General features: G+C 38.1%; 1 protein-coding gene across 4 annotated transcripts in view; it reads left to right on the forward strand.

Moving 5' to 3' along the window:
- XRN1 (5'-3' exoribonuclease 1) overlaps positions 1 to 16,853 on the forward strand; it is a 58,369-nt gene that overhangs the window by 2,051 nt on the left and 39,465 nt on the right. For 3 of the 4 annotated variants that reach the window (XM_019532985.1, XM_019532982.1, XM_019532984.1), the window contains exons 2-11: positions 5,785 to 6,017; positions 6,656 to 6,753; positions 7,163 to 7,272; positions 7,360 to 7,470; positions 7,716 to 7,798; positions 10,530 to 10,617; positions 10,714 to 10,882; positions 11,603 to 11,670; positions 13,813 to 13,947; positions 14,971 to 15,040. In XM_019532985.1, coding sequence (XP_019388530.1) covers positions 5,785 to 6,017; positions 6,656 to 6,753; positions 7,163 to 7,272; positions 7,360 to 7,470; positions 7,716 to 7,798; positions 10,530 to 10,617; positions 10,714 to 10,882; positions 11,603 to 11,670; positions 13,813 to 13,947; positions 14,971 to 15,040 — 1,165 coding nt within the window. The remainder of the gene's footprint in view (positions 1 to 5,784; positions 6,018 to 6,655; positions 6,754 to 7,162; positions 7,273 to 7,359; positions 7,471 to 7,715; positions 7,799 to 10,529; positions 10,618 to 10,713; positions 10,883 to 11,602; positions 11,671 to 13,812; positions 13,948 to 14,970; positions 15,041 to 16,853) is intronic. The other variant, XM_019532983.1, reaches the window with a different exon arrangement.

A 16,853-nucleotide genomic window follows, 5' to 3' on the forward strand; every position in this document is an offset into this window, starting at 1 on the left:
GGGCTCCACAAAGTATTACTGTCAAGGTGAATGTCATTGTAATGGAGAAGTGTAGGTTTTGCAACCTCATATCATCCCCTTGTCCCTTGCACATGAGCTGGTTTGTTTTAGTAGCTGAAAAAATAATGCGAAATAAAGGAAAAATGAAACCATAAACTTTCTCCCCTGATCCAGATCAGCAACATACAGCCTGCAGGCCAGAGCCAAACAGCAGAGCCATTGCATGTGGTGTGGGGAGCTGGAGGTCTTTGCATGTGCCCATATCAGGGGCGGGTAGCAAGAAGTTGCGCTGGGGCCAGGCAGCTTCCAGCAGTGCCTGCACTGCTGCTGCTTTTCCTTGCCCTTCTAGCTCTGTTATGACACAGGTGAGTGATTTCAGTACCCATGCTGGAGCCAGGTAGCTAGGAAGATGGGCAGTAGTAGTAGCCAGGTAAAAGTGGCAGTGAGGCAGTTGGGAGTTGTGCCTTTACCACCAGTGCTTCTCCCAGTACTCTGTTGCTGACTTGCCACTGAAGTCACCCAGCCTGCACTGTGCCAGAGCCAGGTTGTTCTGACCTGGACTTATAAAAAGGTTTCTGGCCCCTATCCTAATCAGTAGGACAAAAAAAGCATAGTCTTCAGAATAACTGGAGTTGAGAGGATGAAACAGGAGCATGACATAGTTTGTTGTTGTTGTTTTTAAATAGTACCATACTTTAAAAGGCGGGGAGGAGGGGATAGGTTGCAACCAGACTCTCCTAGTGTAAGACACAGCTATTCAGGCTAAAAAAAATTTTTGGTTGTTTTTTTCCCCCCCAGGTATAGCTTATTTGAATTCAGCAAACAAAAAAAACCTATACCAACAAAAGCACCTTTGTCAATAAAACTCCATATACAGTAGAGCCACTGAGGACATAGATTTGTAAAAAAACCCCAAAAATAGCCCTAAATGACCTACCTGTGTTGAGAGAACTTTTAAGTGTAGACCTGGTCTTATTTTAGTTTGGCTTTAGTTACTGATTTGTTACAAATTTAAATGAAATTGGAATTAGTACTCAGAGAAGAGTTCCTACTGAATTAACTAAAACAGTGCAAGTTTATACACAAGGCCTTTAATTGCTATGGTTCAATAAATTTTAGTAATTAAGCTCCTCCCTGTTCAATATGTAATTCTCAAAATAGTTTCTCACGTACTTTATTTAGCAAGCCAGTGTAGAAAGAAAGAAATATGCTTCTCAAAATGATTACTCAGCTTTAGTCTGAGTCCTTTACTTGAAAGGATATCTTAAAATATTTTTTATTAATGTTAGATGTTTGTTTCCACAAGTAGCAACACAAGTAGATAACTGTTTTAAAATTCTGTTTTAAGAACTGTCCTGATATAGCATAAAATGTTGTAGCCGGTATTTTCTGCTATTTTTGCCCTACATGGGCAAAACTTGATTCATTAAGGAGCAGCAAAGGTTTCCACTGAATGCCCAAAGCCTTCACCTAGCACAGTTATGCCTATTGCCCTTCCTGTATCTGGGAAGTGGCTACATTTATATCCATGAAAACGAAAAACTACAATGTAACCTTCATTCTGCATGTTGGAACTGGTAAGGGTCACTGGGAATTGTTCAGGAATGGGGAATATCACAATAAGTATTCTTAAAAATAGTGGTATATTCTTTTAGGTCATGGGCCAGAGTTCTGAATTCCATTGTTTATATCCACGTACTTTCAGTGCCTTCATTGTATTGGGTGTAGCTATAAGGGGTGATGAAGAGGTTAACTGAAGCAGTTTAGCAAAGCTGTTGTAGTACTATAACGGGAGGTACACATATAATATGAAGGATCAAGAATACCTCGGTTCAGTAGTGATTTTGTGGATTATGTCCACCAAAGTACACAAAGGTGTCTTTTTGCCATAGACATTTTCAGCAGGCTCATGGCAGTGGCCTCCAGGGTATTGAGTGGGAAGGAATTGTCTCAGAAAGCATCCATAGGCCATTGTTCTCAAACTTTTGATACCTGGGGGACACTTTTTTCGGGATTAAAATTGGTGGCACACTTTTCTCTTATACCCAAAAAGGGGGGGTGTTATATTCTGTTCCCTTGCCAGAGGAAATTGTACCTGTGCTGAGATGTAATGCTAAAAAATAATCTTTATACCAGTAGTTCTCGACCTTTTTTAGCTTCAAGTTACCCTTCCATAACTTTTCTGAATTTTGTAGCACCCTAGTTGAAAATCAATGAGACAGTTCTAAATTTTAAAAAGATATGGTGGGGGACGGGGGAGGGTCTTGAGGTTAAAGATGGTGAGAATCATTGATCTAACTGGTGCCACTTAAGGGTAGTGATAGCAGGTCCTAACCCTGCTGTGCCCTTCTCCACTGTCTGCCCCTTCCTGACCCCTAGTCTATACCTTAGGGAGTAAGAGCAGCTCTCGCTGCTGAAGCTTCTCCTGCAGGGTCTCACATACCAGGGACCAAACAGGGAGTTGGTGTTGCCTGTTATGAGGGAATGAAGTGAAGTGCAGGAAGGCAGTTGGGCAGATGAGCTAGCTGAATACGAAGTCTAAATTGTGACATTTGAAACCATGTTAGAATTGCAGTGGTTCTTTTGCCTCTGTCAGAGTAGGACTAAACATGACACAGTTCCAAAAAACAATTTGCAGTTTATTAAGTTGGAGCTTCCCAGCTCTACTTTGTTTCAACCATTCACGTGTCTGTATTGAGATTAGTACAATCTGCAGCAATAACTCTGAGCTGTGTAAACTGTTCCTTTCCTCAGTTTGTGTTCCCGTTTCCACCAGAAGTGCAATTATCCCCACTCATGTATGGGGGAAGAGAGGCAGAGAGATGAGGCAGCTTGCTGTGATCCTGATTATCACACAGGAGGAGGAGAAATCCTTAGTTCTCCCACTGTTCCACCTACCTGCCCCTACTTTCCCCTCTTATCTTTTTCCCCTTCCTGTGTTCCCCTTTCCTTCACTGTACCTCCAGATCCAACCTACATGTGCCCCCCTGCACTGCTTTAATATGCCTTAAGTAACCCTTCAGTTTGCCATTACCCTCCATTCCTTCACTCTGCACCAAACAAAAGCTTATGAAACAGCTTATGTCATAAGGCTGTGTATTGCAACTCCCTTGAACACATGACTTAGTACCTTGTTTTTCTGTTGATCATACCAGGAGATATGATTTTGCTGTCCTTTCATCTTCCCTCTATTTGCATGTGGATTTTAGAGCACTTCAAAATATTGTTTATTGTAAGAGTTTTGATAGTGGGGCAGAACTTCGAACATATGCAGAGGCTGCCAATAGTGTGAAATGCATCAGTGCACCATTCACTGATCACTGTGTACCAGACTGTCAGAAAACTCTGTCCATTAATATAAAGCTACTCTTGCTTGTGTTCAGATCTGTAGTTAGCACAAGCTGACATGTAGGGCTATACTAATTTCAATGCTGCTTGTCTGAAGCAGGGGGCAACTGGCTTCAGTTAAAGTAAATGCAAGCCATTGTTCGGTGATGATGGGAGACACATTTTTAGCCACAGATTTGCATGGAATGGGATAAGAACCAAAGTGCTGTTTGTTTAGGTAGCCTCTATCTTAACCTTTTGCTCAAATGACTCCAAATTTGTGCCTTTAATGCTGTACCTTCTGTACCTTTAAGCCTGTGCATAGTAGATTCTCATGTTATTTAGAATACTTGCTTTTAAACAGAAAACACTACTCAACCTTGACTGTAGCAGAAGTACAGCTTGTCTATAATTAGTCTTTTTTGTGTGCTGGACTGTACCGTAAGCACTTTGAAACAGGAAAGTGAAATGCATGTTGTTAGAGAAAGTGTCAGTTGAGATCTAGACCAGCGGTCTCAATTTTTTTTTATTCAAGATCCCCCTTAGAAAATGCCACTTGATAGTTTTCACATGTTTCTTGTCTACAGAAAATAACAGCAGAGTTCTCTTGTTGCAAAGAACTCAAAAAGACCACAACACATCAAAATGGTTTCAACACTATAGACTCCTGTTTGAAATGTCTAGGTTTATTTTGTAAATTGTGTGTAGGTGTGTGCTTATCTAGTATTGCATGGCACTTTATGATACCTTTAAAAGTATCTCATGGCACAGTGGTTGAGAATCACTGATCTAGAACTTAATTGGACCTAGTAGTGTTGAAAATTCATACTTTCTTGTCTCTGTGCTAGACTTCTAGAACAGTGTTGGAGTGTACTAAGTAAAACATGCTAAAGCATACTTTTTAGATTCTAGCTTCAACAGGACCTTGAAAGTATGCTGTTAAAAGGCATTAACTAACCTATTCTGTGTGAAAGTGAGGAACTGTTAGAACTAGGTTAAAAAAAAAATTTATTAAATAATTCTTGAATTTTTTCATTAAATAATTGTTAAACTTTGAAAGCTCATTAGTCCTGTGTATAGTAACTGTTTATTTTTCACAACTCTTATGTAAGAATTCTATTCTATTACAATAAGAATATTAAAATAATGTAAAATGCTTGTCAAAATAATCAACTACTAAACAAGAAACATTTTTGAGAGTTACAAATTGCTTGTGGGTTACAAATTGTTCTTCGTTCTTCTTCTTGTCACAGGAAAAAATAGAGGAGAAAGGGGAGCTTTTAGGTAAAATGTGCATAATTTGAAACACTACTGTAACATGACTCTTCATGTGCAAAAAATGTCATTTGCTTGCCTTCCATATGAGTGGGGAAAGTAGATTGCTGTTGAGTCCTCTTATCGCAGCACACTATCCTCTTGATATTGAAAACTTGGTGTATGTGTGAATGAGAGGTGGTTTGGGCATGCTGTTTATTCACATGCCATGAGATGGCATACTTTATTGAAAAGGCTAAATACTGTTACAAGAGGAGTGCAAAAATAGTTATGTAGAGCCATGTGCATCAGCAGTATTTTATTATACTGAACAACATAACAGAACAACAGAAGACTAGATTTATTAAATCCCAGTTCTGAATCTATTTCTTTCTCTCTTCCATGCATCCCATATCTAAAATTATGCATTATAGATACAAACCTATGTACCCTTAGAAATTATTTCAACAATGTGAGAAGAACAACAGTTCAGGAAGCACGCTACTACAGGAGGATTTTTTTTTTTTAAAGGAATACTAGTAGATCAAGCAGGAGCATGCAGAGAATGGGTATAGATTGTCTGACAAGCTGTTCTTGAGTATGTATGCTGTCTTTTGAACAAAATGCAATGGTATTGATGTTACTTGGTCTGAACAGTTAGCCAGTTGTCAGGGCCTTGGTGGTTTGTTTGTAGGGGTCAAGTATTCCTTTGGTGCAGTCTTTCTTTATTCACAAGGAGTTACACCATTCTGTTTCTTTGAACATGATAGGAAGAAATGCCAGGTAGTTTTCTTCCTCGGGATTTTCAAATCTTCATTTTCCAGCAAGTCCTCGTCCCCAAAGAACTCCGTCTCAGCTCTCTTTGAGTTGCACCCTTCTTGCCTTTATTGCTACCTGCTAATTTTTCTAGTTGGTTCTTCATTCTGACACAAAAATACACAAACCTGCCGTGAGTCAATGTCTCAGCCATTTTTGTGACGTATTCCCCAGTAAACTCTTCCCTGATTGTTCAGTTCATGTTTAGGCTCTGCCATTTTGGCCTATACCAGGGGCTTCCATTTTTACCCAATAAAAGGGCATTTCATTGTTCCATTTATTATGAATTGGGGATGCTAGAACCCCATCAGTTTCATTACGTCTGTGCCTGGTGACCACAATCTGTCTTCCAGCGTAACAATACTAAATAAGACTTCTTTTTCCTAGATTCCAGAATTTGACAACTTGTACCTGGACATGAACGGTATCATCCATCAGTGTTCACACCCTAATGATGATGATGTTCACTTCAGAATTTCAGATGATAAGATCTTTGCTGATATTTTTCACTACTTGGAAGTATTATTTCGTATTATTAAGCCAAGAAAGGTTTTCTTTATGGCAGTCGATGGAGTGGCTCCAAGAGCAAAAATGAACCAGCAGCGTGGGAGACGTTTTAGGTGAAATAATTTTTTTCTTTTCTTGTCAAAATATTTATCATGATTTACTTTTTATTCAAGTTGAAATAGGTGTAAAATATGTAGTTTAAAGATATCCTTCTTTATGTATTATCATTAGTTTTTATATAAATAATGGTAAGTACCATTTTAGGATCAATCTTTAAAATCAGTATTGAGGGGGGTTTAAGTTCAGCACATTAAAATATTTTGTGAACATCTGCAAGTATTTTTGTGCTTCTTGCTTGAAATGACTTTATGTTAGAGCATGTAACAGCCAGTGTAGAGGGAGAAAAAAGGCAGAGGACTGGGGGCTAAGGGCCCCCAATCCCTCATAACATTGGCTAAATGTTACTAGTTTACTAAATTTACTATATAGTATGCATCCAAACTGCATATGATAAGTACAGTTAGAATCTTAGTGTTTAATACTTAGGGGCCATTGGGAGACACTTAAGAAGAACCAACAACCAATTGCTGGGACAGCTGCGGAGACTGAGACACAGGTTAGAACAAGGAATGAGAGAAAATGCTCAGGAGTGTGGGGAAAAAGGGGAGAAAAAGGTTAGAAAAAAAAGCTGAAATGTTTTAAAGCAAAATACATGGAAACATTTAAATAAAAATACAATGCATTTATTTAGGTCAGCAAAAGAGGCAGAGGACAAAATTAAAAAGGCTTTAGATAAAGGAGAAACTCTCCCAACAGAAGCCAGATTTGACTCAAACTGTATTACACCAGGTAAGAGAACTTGCTTATTACTTTAAGGTAAAGTGCTTTGATAGATGCCTGTAATCAACGATTGTTTCCTTCTTTCATTTTGTATACCTGATATATTTTATCCTTCATGTTATTTTGGCTTCAGTTGAAATTAAAGGTGAGAGTTATGAAAGCCTCAAGTATGTTAGGAACACAAGTCTAGATGTCTTTCAATAGGATTTATATTCCTAAATCACTTGGGCATTTTTAAGTTTCACACAAAATTATTGTTTAAAAACCCTCTTGAAAACTTCAGAAATCAATACTCTTCTTCACTCAAAAACAATTTTTTGGTATTCTATTTGTAACTTCCCCGCCATAGGCATTAATTATAATTGGAGATTTGAATGTTAAAATGTTGGAAAGTTAACTTTTAGATTTTTGTTACTAGGCACTGATTTCATGGCGAGGTTGCACGAACATCTGAAGTATTTTGTAAATATGAAGATTTCCACAGACAAATCCTGGCAAGGCGTAACTGTCTACTTATCAGGCCATGAGGTTATTTTGTTTAGATTAATGATTTTTAAAAATAAGTCTGTATTTTGCAGATTAGTGTTTACTGATTTGTTTGGTCTTTGCATTTAGACTCCAGGTGAAGGAGAACATAAAATTATGGAATTTATCAGATCAGAGAAAACAAAGCCTGATCATGATCCAAACACGAGACACTGTCTTTATGGCTTAGATGCTGACTTGGTATGTGTAATTAAAATAATATATTTAGAATAACAAAATGTTATTATGCCAGTAATTTGGGCATCTATTTCATGTTTTGTGGATAGAAATAACCATCAAACATTATTAAATAAATTAATAACTTTGGTTTTATGTCAAATGAAAAATTCACAGTGAAAAGGACCAACAGAGAATGGACACTTCCAGGCAATGGTCACATCTTGAATAATAGCATTTTTTTTTAATGTAATATCTTGTTTCAACAGATTATGCTTGGATTAACAAGTCATGAGGCACATTTCTCTCTCTTAAGAGAAGAGGTCAGGTTTGGTGGCAAAAAATCTCAGAGGTAAATGGCATTTTAAAACCTTTCTCCATTTCAAAGGGTGAAAAAAAATCTAAAAGATCGGGTTTGCTTAGAATATGTCCTTACATCTACTGCCTGTTTAGTTATTCTCACTTTTTTCATTTTTTATAAAATGGGGTTTGAATCAGTAAATAAGTTGATGCATGCTATATGTGGAAACCAACATTGTCTCAACTGGCTGAAGATCTTAAAACCTATATTATACCAGGATGTATATCTCTCTATGCCAAAAGCCAGCCAGTTCATTAGGCTGCTACTGTTTTCCATAATTGCATTCATATTTTCCTCAGTTTACTCACTTAAACAGACATAAACGCTTTGTAGGGTTTACCTACATGGGGAAGCTGACCAGAATAACTGTTACAGATCCAGATATGCCACATGAATTATTCCAAGATTAGCACCCTGTTTGGATTCCCAATCCAAACTCCAGTTCACATCTTAGTTATTTGGGATATAATCACTTTTATCCCAGAATAAGGGAATCCACACAGGATGCTATCTTGGAATAATTCTTATGGCATATCTGGGTCTGTAATAGCTATTCTGCTCAGCTTCCCCATGTAGGCAAACCCTCAGAGTCGTTTGTTTTATGGAAAACAGTAGCAGCCCAATGAGCTGTCTGGAGCCTATATGGTGAAACTGTCCAGAATAATTATAGCAAAATAAAATGCTTCCCAGTATACGTTCCAAAACGGCTCCCTGCTTGGACACCTTTTATTCTGACTTTATTGTCATCTGTAGTTTTATAATCGGCACTTGTTCCAGAAAAAAAAAGTTCACATAGAGAACCATTGTGGTATATCTTATTCTGAAATACTTTGGCCAGTGTTCCAAGTTAAATAAGCTGTAAGTGTCCTTTGTGGAAGTAAGGAAAAAATGAGAAAACATCATTTTATATACAGGCAAGTTGTTGGATAATATGATAATAAGAGCAATCATAAGCACCTAGATTCATACATAGTTATTGCTGATATGCTTCTGTCGTCTAGGTGGGCAGACAACATATATTTTCCTGCAGTGTTATAGTTTTGTTACACCTTTGAACATTTTTCACTTGGATGGGACAGACCTAACATGATTAGTTTATGTTGTTAGTATATTAAACTATAAGAGTATTGTTTTAAGCATATAAACTTAAAACTGAAAAGAAAGAAAGGTTCTCTTGTCCACATTTAAATAATTAACAAATGCAAGAAACTTTCTGACTGCTTTGGACCCAATTATTAAGAGATTTACTCAGTTCCTTTCTGGATTAGGTAAAATGAAATTTCAGGCCCAAAAGTGTTACTGGTACTGTGTTCCTTAAGGTAAAAAATGGCTTACCTTGACAAGTTCTTTGCTTTTCCAGAGCCCATTTTCTCTGCTTGCCCTGCTGAAAAATCTGGAAATAATTGCTCATGATTTAGAAGACTTTCTAATGAATTATTGTTTAAGGCTTCTGTTAAAATATCCAGTTGCTTTCCATCCTAAATACGCACAAGTATTTATAGATGAAACAAGTCAAACATTAAAATTTTAATTGAAAGCACCAATTAAAATCTGCCCCAGCAATCTTTTGGCTAAGGTAGTTATTTGACCATGGGAGTTCAACTTCTGAGGTAAGTGTCAAAATGAAGGCCAGAAGGTACCCTAAATGAATTTGCTTGTACCTAGAAGAATTCTCAGTTGTTAACTCCAGAATTAAGTGTACCCAGTGTAAGTGGACAGGATGAGACTCTAAGCATCATTCAACCCCCTTCAGTTCCCTTTAACGTAGAATTTAGGTGGAACATAGTGCTTAGTTTGTTACTCTTACCATCATGTTGGGTTTCATTTGAAAATCTCAATTAATACAAGTTATAGCCTTTCACTAATATTAGCTGGTTAATCTTAACAGCACTATAACCTGCATAATTACCATCCACATTTAATTTGAAAGCGGTTGAGAGAGAAATTATACTGACTTGGCCAAATCCACAGAGAGGTCAGTGAATTACCAGTTATAGTATCTGTGCTTAAACCAGTAAAGCAGGGTTGTCAAACAGGGCCCCAGGGGCTGGATCTTGTTCACAGAGCCGTTGTCTCTGACCCTTGGGCTCCTAGTGGGCCTGGTAATTTGGGGACAAGGCAAATAGCTGACGGTGACTGCCATAGACTTCAGAGCTGCAGAGTCCCATTGGGGATGGCCATTGGTGACAGAGGGCTAAGTGACATCTGTGCTGACAGTGCTACTTGCCCCACTGCTTGCACCGCGCAGTCTGGATACAGTCTGGCCAGAGGGGTGGGTTGAGTTTGACACACTTGCAGTAGAGTATATTCCTACTGAAAAGTTATCACATCAGTTTTTTGACTACATACTTAATAAATATCTCTATCTATCTATCTACCTATCTATCTTGTGTTGCCGTAGTTGTGTTGCTGTCTACCTGGGCACTATTTATCTATTTTACAGGTATGTGTATACAAGCTGCAGTCACAGGTTTAACTGCTGCATTGACTTGCTCTCAGACTGTGCTTGGAACACTTTCTTAGTAACTGATAAGGGGAAATCGGGTATTAAAAACAGATTCTTTGTAAACAAATGAAGACAGATATCATGTCTAACCAATAGTTAAGACTTGACTTCTTCAGCAACAGATGAGTGTTTATTTTTGAAGAAATGTGAAACATTACTATATATACACATCAAGTGTTTATAGATAGTTGACTTCCTGTTTTGACTCACTTACAGAGCATGTGCACCAGAAGAAACTACGTTTCACTTACTACACTTGTCATTAATGAGAGAATATATTGACTATGAGTTTTCACCAGTCAAAGTAAGCATTAATGGAGCTATAAGCAAAAGATATAGCAAACATTTGTATGCAAGCTTGATCATAAAATCTTTTTATCTTTCGTATCATCTTCTTCAGGACAAGATTTCCTTTGAATTTAACATTGAAAAGATAATAGATGATTGGATTCTAATGGGATTTCTTGTAGGCAATGACTTTATCCCTCATCTACCTCATTTACATATTAATCACGATGCACTGCCTCTGCTTTATAGAACTTATATGGCTATTTTGCCAGAACTTGGAGGTAAGTAGTTTAGGAAAGTACTTAGATAAATGCTTATGGTTTCGGAAAATAAATAGAAGGCAAAGTTAAACTGAAGTGTTGCCTCAGTTTTCCTGCCAGTGTTATAGTAGTGTTTCTTAGTCTTTACTGAAGTGTGGTCTTCGTTGATTTCTTTTTAACTCATTACTTAGATTTTAGCACTTTTACAAAGAATTAGGCTTTGCTTTTACAGGTCTAGCATTAATAATTAACATCTAGGTAAGTGAAAGGAAGGAGCATAACATGGATGTTTCTTTTTACTTCCTTACTGAAAAATTTAGAGCTAACAAAACTTCTCACTTACCACAAAATGCTTTGTCATAAATCAGTTTTATTACTGATGGGTAATCTTGTAATAATAAGATATAAGGCGAGAGCTACATTTTATTTTTTCAGGGGGCTCTCCCTGGATGAAGCCTCTCCATAAGCTGTATCTTATTCAGCATATAGGATTAATAAAGTGCTAGTAAATATATGAAATTTACGTGGAAGGTACTATATCCTAACTGTGTTGGATGAATTATTTGAGTTCTAATGTTTTCCAGCTATTACAGAGATAGAAAAGGTATAACAGAATTCTCAGGATGGAGGGTGGAGAAAACTGGCTGGACTAGTGGGGGACATGGAAGAGTTTTCTGAGACTTCAAGTGAGTTTAGTGAGTTTAGAACGTTAAAATGAATATTTGATTTTTATCCCAATAGGTTACATCAATGAAAATGGGCATCTAAACTTAAAACGCTTTCAGAAATATCTTACAAAATTGTCAGATGTAAGTAATATTTTATTTGTATTATCTATACGTTATAGAGTTGCCAATCACCATACCTTCTGGGAACATTACAGTTGGGGAAAAAACCCCAATTAGAATACAGTTTTCACTAGAGATATACCAGTACATTAGTCCCATATTGGATTGACACAGATCTAAGAAAAATTGACCTTTTTTTTGGCTAATGTGGTGGCTAATGCCACTGATAAATGCCCTGTGTATGGACACAGCTGCAGCACAGCATGCAGGTAGCCAGAAGTGCAGTCCGGCAGCATGGAGAGAAGCTGGTTCCGGCTGATAAGTCTGTTGTGAGGGAAAGGGCATGGGGGATAGATCGAAGCCCCAGCAGTGAAGGAGGGAGTGGGGCAGGGGCAGGCGCTACTCAGCCAGGGCAGAGCGCAAGATGGATCTGCAAATGGTTCTTCCGGAGGGGGCGAGAGTGGCTTCTGCCGCTGCATGCACCCTGGGAGGACATGAGGGGGGTGTGCCCCTGGATCTGCACACAGGGCAGGGTGGGCTGCCTCTGTAAGCTGGGGCAGGGGCAGTGCCAGGCTCTTCCCGGTAGGGGGCTGGGCCAGGCTGTGCTTTGGGTGGGTATTGGCAGTGCTGGGAACTGGGGGGGGGGGCGGCTACAGCAAATTTTTGGGTGGTTGCAGTCCCACTTGTAACCCCCTCCCAGCACTGCCACCACCCATCCTGAGCACAACCCTGGCCCAGCCCCCTGCTGGGAAGAACTCGGCACCGCTCTGGCCCTAGTCCACAGTGACAGCCCACCCTCACCACATGAGCAGATTCAGGGGCCCGTGCCCTCCCAGGGTGCATGCAGCAGTGGGAGTTGCCACCCCCTCCCCATGCCCCTGAACAAGCTGCTCGTGGCTCCATCTTATGCTCCACCCCAGCTGTGTGCAGTGCTTGTCCCTGCCTCAGCCCCACTACCTCCCTCACCGTGGGGGCCTTGATCTGCCCCTTCCCCCACAACAGACTTACCAGTCAGACACTGCTCTTCAGGCTGCCCATCTGCATGTCAGAATAGGGTTGGTATCAGCCAATATGACTTATTAAAAATAGGCCATTGGTACTGGCCCAATAATTCTCTATCAGTGCATCTCTAGTTTTCACAGATATTCAGGTTCTTATTTTGTGAACAAAAGCTCCACCGAATTCATACATGGAATTGCTTTCCTGCCATGTAAAAGATTGTTGTGGAGCTCTGACATTTGGCACAAGCTGAGAATCTTTCCTGTAACAATTTATGCCCAATGATTATCTGTTCCTCAGTTCTTATATAAAATGTCCCTAAAGTCTTCCACAGTAAGCACACCATATAGTGTGTCTAAAATCTACCATAATGTAGCTCTGAGGAAATATGAGATGGAGTAGGTAATGAGATTTGTAATTCCAGTTGTAATTTTGTCTCAAGATCCAGACAATTGCTATCTAATCTTATTGTCCTAACAGATTTTGGGGGAAGAATCGGAAATTTAAGTAATTGACTTTAGATTGTATCCAGTACTTCGTATTGCAGCTAAAACCAAATCATGATTCAGTGTAGAAAGCATTTAAATGTTAGGTTCTCATGGGGACAGTCTGCACCTAATTCTTTCCCAGTGGTTTTTCATGGACAACCTCATTATAGTAACTTGTAGTAATCCATTCCAGAGGTTACAAAAGCCACAATCTGCTGGTGAACCTTAACTGGAAAAAAACAGTGTCAGCTACTACTTCTACCTTCTGATATTGAAACTGGGATGAACTTTAGAAATTATATACACATTTGTGTGTTAGTACCTTACTTGAGAACAATGGTATGCCATAATTTTATATCCATTTGTAGTAGGCTGGATAATTTGATCAGAATATCATCCAATTTTCTTAAAACTTGCTGAAATTTTAAAAAAATAGTAAGTTTCTGGTCTGAATGATCTGTCTGTCTATAAGAAGAGGTGGTGTGTTAAACTGTTGGACTGTCCATAGCTCTCGAATCAACAGATGCATTAGATTACATATGGAGTTATCTGTAACTCTTAAAGATGATAAAACTGGTTTGTATTTTCTATTCCATAATTTTCTTCCTTTATTCAGAAATATGATAGCCACTGCCTTTAAAATAAGTCTTTGAAGTTTACTTTAATCTGTACACAGTTTGATCGTGAACACTTCAGTGAAGTCTTTGTAGACCTAAAATGGTTTGAAAGCAAAGTAGGCAATAAATATCTCAATGAGGCAGCTGGAGTTGCAGCAGAAGAAGCAAGAAACAGTAAGCAAAAGAAACAGAAGGTTGGTGGTTTTAATGTAGAAAAACTGTCCTCAACTCATTGAAGTGTATAGTTATAGCATTTGTATGGTTGTCTTAATGTTTGAACTTAGTTTTTATTTTTGAGTTTTCCTGGAATCAGAAATGACAGAAAAACAAGAGTTGAGGGATTGCTGAGGGAGTCTTCCCATCAGGTACTATGGAACATAAATTATTAGGTTACCACCAGAAGATGCGTCTTTCGGATATTAACAAGGAAGCTGAGTAAACATCTCATGTCATATGTTAATTCTCAGTGATTACCCACTTCAGAGAGTGCATAGGTGAAGAACACTTAAGTTAATCACTACTCTTCTAAGACAGTTTTGGCTATAATATAAAGGTATATCAAAACTACATTATATCAAACACTACAATGCATATAAATGAAAGAACAATAAGGATGACCCAGTTTGATGATTCCTATATGTAGAGACTACACTTGCCATATCAGTAAAACAAACTCAAAAAAACATGTAGGACATGACACAAATGCCCAGACTAGAGGTAGGGCTCATGACACGGAAAACTAGGATGAGTACCATAAATGGGGAAAAAAAATAGAACATAGGGTGATGATGGTTCTATGACCCCTACAAAGAGAGTTGCTTCCGTCTCTCCACTTTTCACTTCAGTTTTTGAACTCTGTTAAAAAATGTTGCTGAACATTAGAAAAATGCCCTTATGAAATACATAAAACATTTAATGGTGGATTACCATTTTTTCAGACATATTTAATTAAATGATTTCTAAAAGTCTTTTTTTCCCCCAATAGTTCTTTTTTTAAGGACTCATGTGTTTATAAGTTTGGAAGGAGAGGAGGGGGTTGTGCCAAGTAGTTGTAGAGAAAGAAATGCAATTCTTAAGATTGTTTTAAGACTTAACAGTTGGGTTTACTTCAGTATGTTTATTTTAGCTGTTTGACATTGCATGTAAAGTATTGACTTATATGGCAATATATGTGTTCATATTTCTTTATCTCAAGTACAAATTTGTAATTTTAATAGGCTCAGGAAAACTCCATATGTTTGGCTGCTTTAGAAAAAACTGAGGATGTCATCACAGGTACTTGTAAAAGTAAGTGTAAAGTAGTCTTCTGTGTGCATACAGCAGTATTACACTTAATTTTAACTGTGGCCGAGAGTGAGATTGATACAGTGAGACCAACTCCAGTTACAACTGAAAAGCTTTATTAAGGTATGCAATAGCAAAGATATATTTAATTCAGTGAAGACAGTGCTTACATAGCCTCAGATTCAGGGTGGAAAACAGGTCCGTTGGCCAGACTTCTCTGTTCTGCTGAGGACTTTAGTTGGTTTGCTGAGCCTTGGAGAAGTCCAGAAGTAGAAGCCCGAATTTCCCTCCAGCCTATGCCCAGTATTTTTAGAATGGCTAGTCCCGATATTCTAATGAATGATCTCTGCTTGATTTTATTTGATTTTTTTTGTTTGTTTTTGTTTCTGTTTAACTGAAACATTCAGAACCAGATTTAACTAGATTTTTGGAGACTTGGAAGGTATTTATTATTTGAGACTTGCATCCTTGGGAAAGCAAGGAGATTCCTTATCTCCTTTCCCTTTCCTTTGTGGAATGCTGTTAACGTTGGTCTGTTACCTCTTGATTTTATTTTATGGTTTGACAAGGATGATTTGTTTTTACAACTTATTTAAGCATTTTAACAAAAATACATCTTTTATAGTAAAAATTCAAAACATTTGATTACAGCAGTTAGTACTTTTAATTATTTTAAGATGAAGCTACAGTACCTAGTATTTGGAATATTTGATTTATGATTCTTCCTTTTATAGTGTTTCTTTCTAGGCTTTGTGTTCTGTTTGATTGTGCCTAATTAAACACATGACTGGCTTGCTTTTTGCTTTGCTGGCCAGGCTGTTGCATCTGCGAAGGTTCATTCTATGTTCACTTAGGCAGAGCCTTCTGGGGGCCTTTGTTCCTTGGCCGGATTTTTCACAGTTTAGGCCTGAGCCTCTTGAAAGTAAACAAGCCTGGCAACAGCACATAGCATTGCCTCACAGCACAACTCTGCTGATCTGTACAAATTTTTGGAAGAACTATGTGAATGGTTAAGCAGGTGAATTAAATACAAGTTAAAAGTATAATTAATGTTTTGGATTGTAATTTATATTTAGTGAGTTTGGACAAATTCATGGGCTCAGTGTTTGTAGGTGTTGCTTTTTAAAATCTATCCAGAGCACCTATGTAGGATACATTTTTACTTCTAATGCAAGATGTATTGGGACTTGTTATGAAACAGTGAATTAGGAATCATAGAAATTTTTACTAAGGCTTTATTTGTGTGCAAATTTAAGGTATACAAAATAGCAGGTCCTTGCACAATATTCTAACAGTGTTTATCCTGTTTTGTTCTGCTCTTGTAAGCAACAGATTGCGTATCCTTTAAATTGTAGCACCATATTCAGACACACAAACTAGTACATTTTGGGACTCATTGGTATATAGTTTAATGTTTCTTCTCTACAGGAAAAGAGGAAGGTTTCTCTTCAGCTGTATAATTCATTAATATAGTTGCAGTACCAATATCAGCACAGCCTAAGTGCAGACGTTTGGGGAGGTTAAATCAGGTTAAAAATGGCTGCCCTTAAACTTGGCTTGCCCAGTGCTGACCTTATACTTACTGACCCAATCTCAGTGATCAGCAACCAGTTTAAACCTGTAACTGTACAGGAGTTCCATGCACACAAACCTGTCTAAAAATTGCAGAACTTAGTTTAAGATAAACCTGGAACTATGTAGTATCAAACCTATTCAATTTATGTCAAACCAATACATGGAACTTTTGTCAACTTTCCCCAGCCCTAGGGCTGCTCTTTTCTCCCCCCCACCCCTTTGCTGGTCTGGTTTTTGCCCT

The sequence above is a fragment of the Crocodylus porosus genome, unplaced genomic scaffold (genome assembly GCF_001723895.1).
Source record: "Crocodylus porosus isolate Cpor-Errol unplaced genomic scaffold, CroPor_comp1, whole genome shotgun sequence".
Classification (NCBI taxonomy): domain Eukaryota; kingdom Metazoa; phylum Chordata; order Crocodylia; family Crocodylidae; genus Crocodylus; species Crocodylus porosus.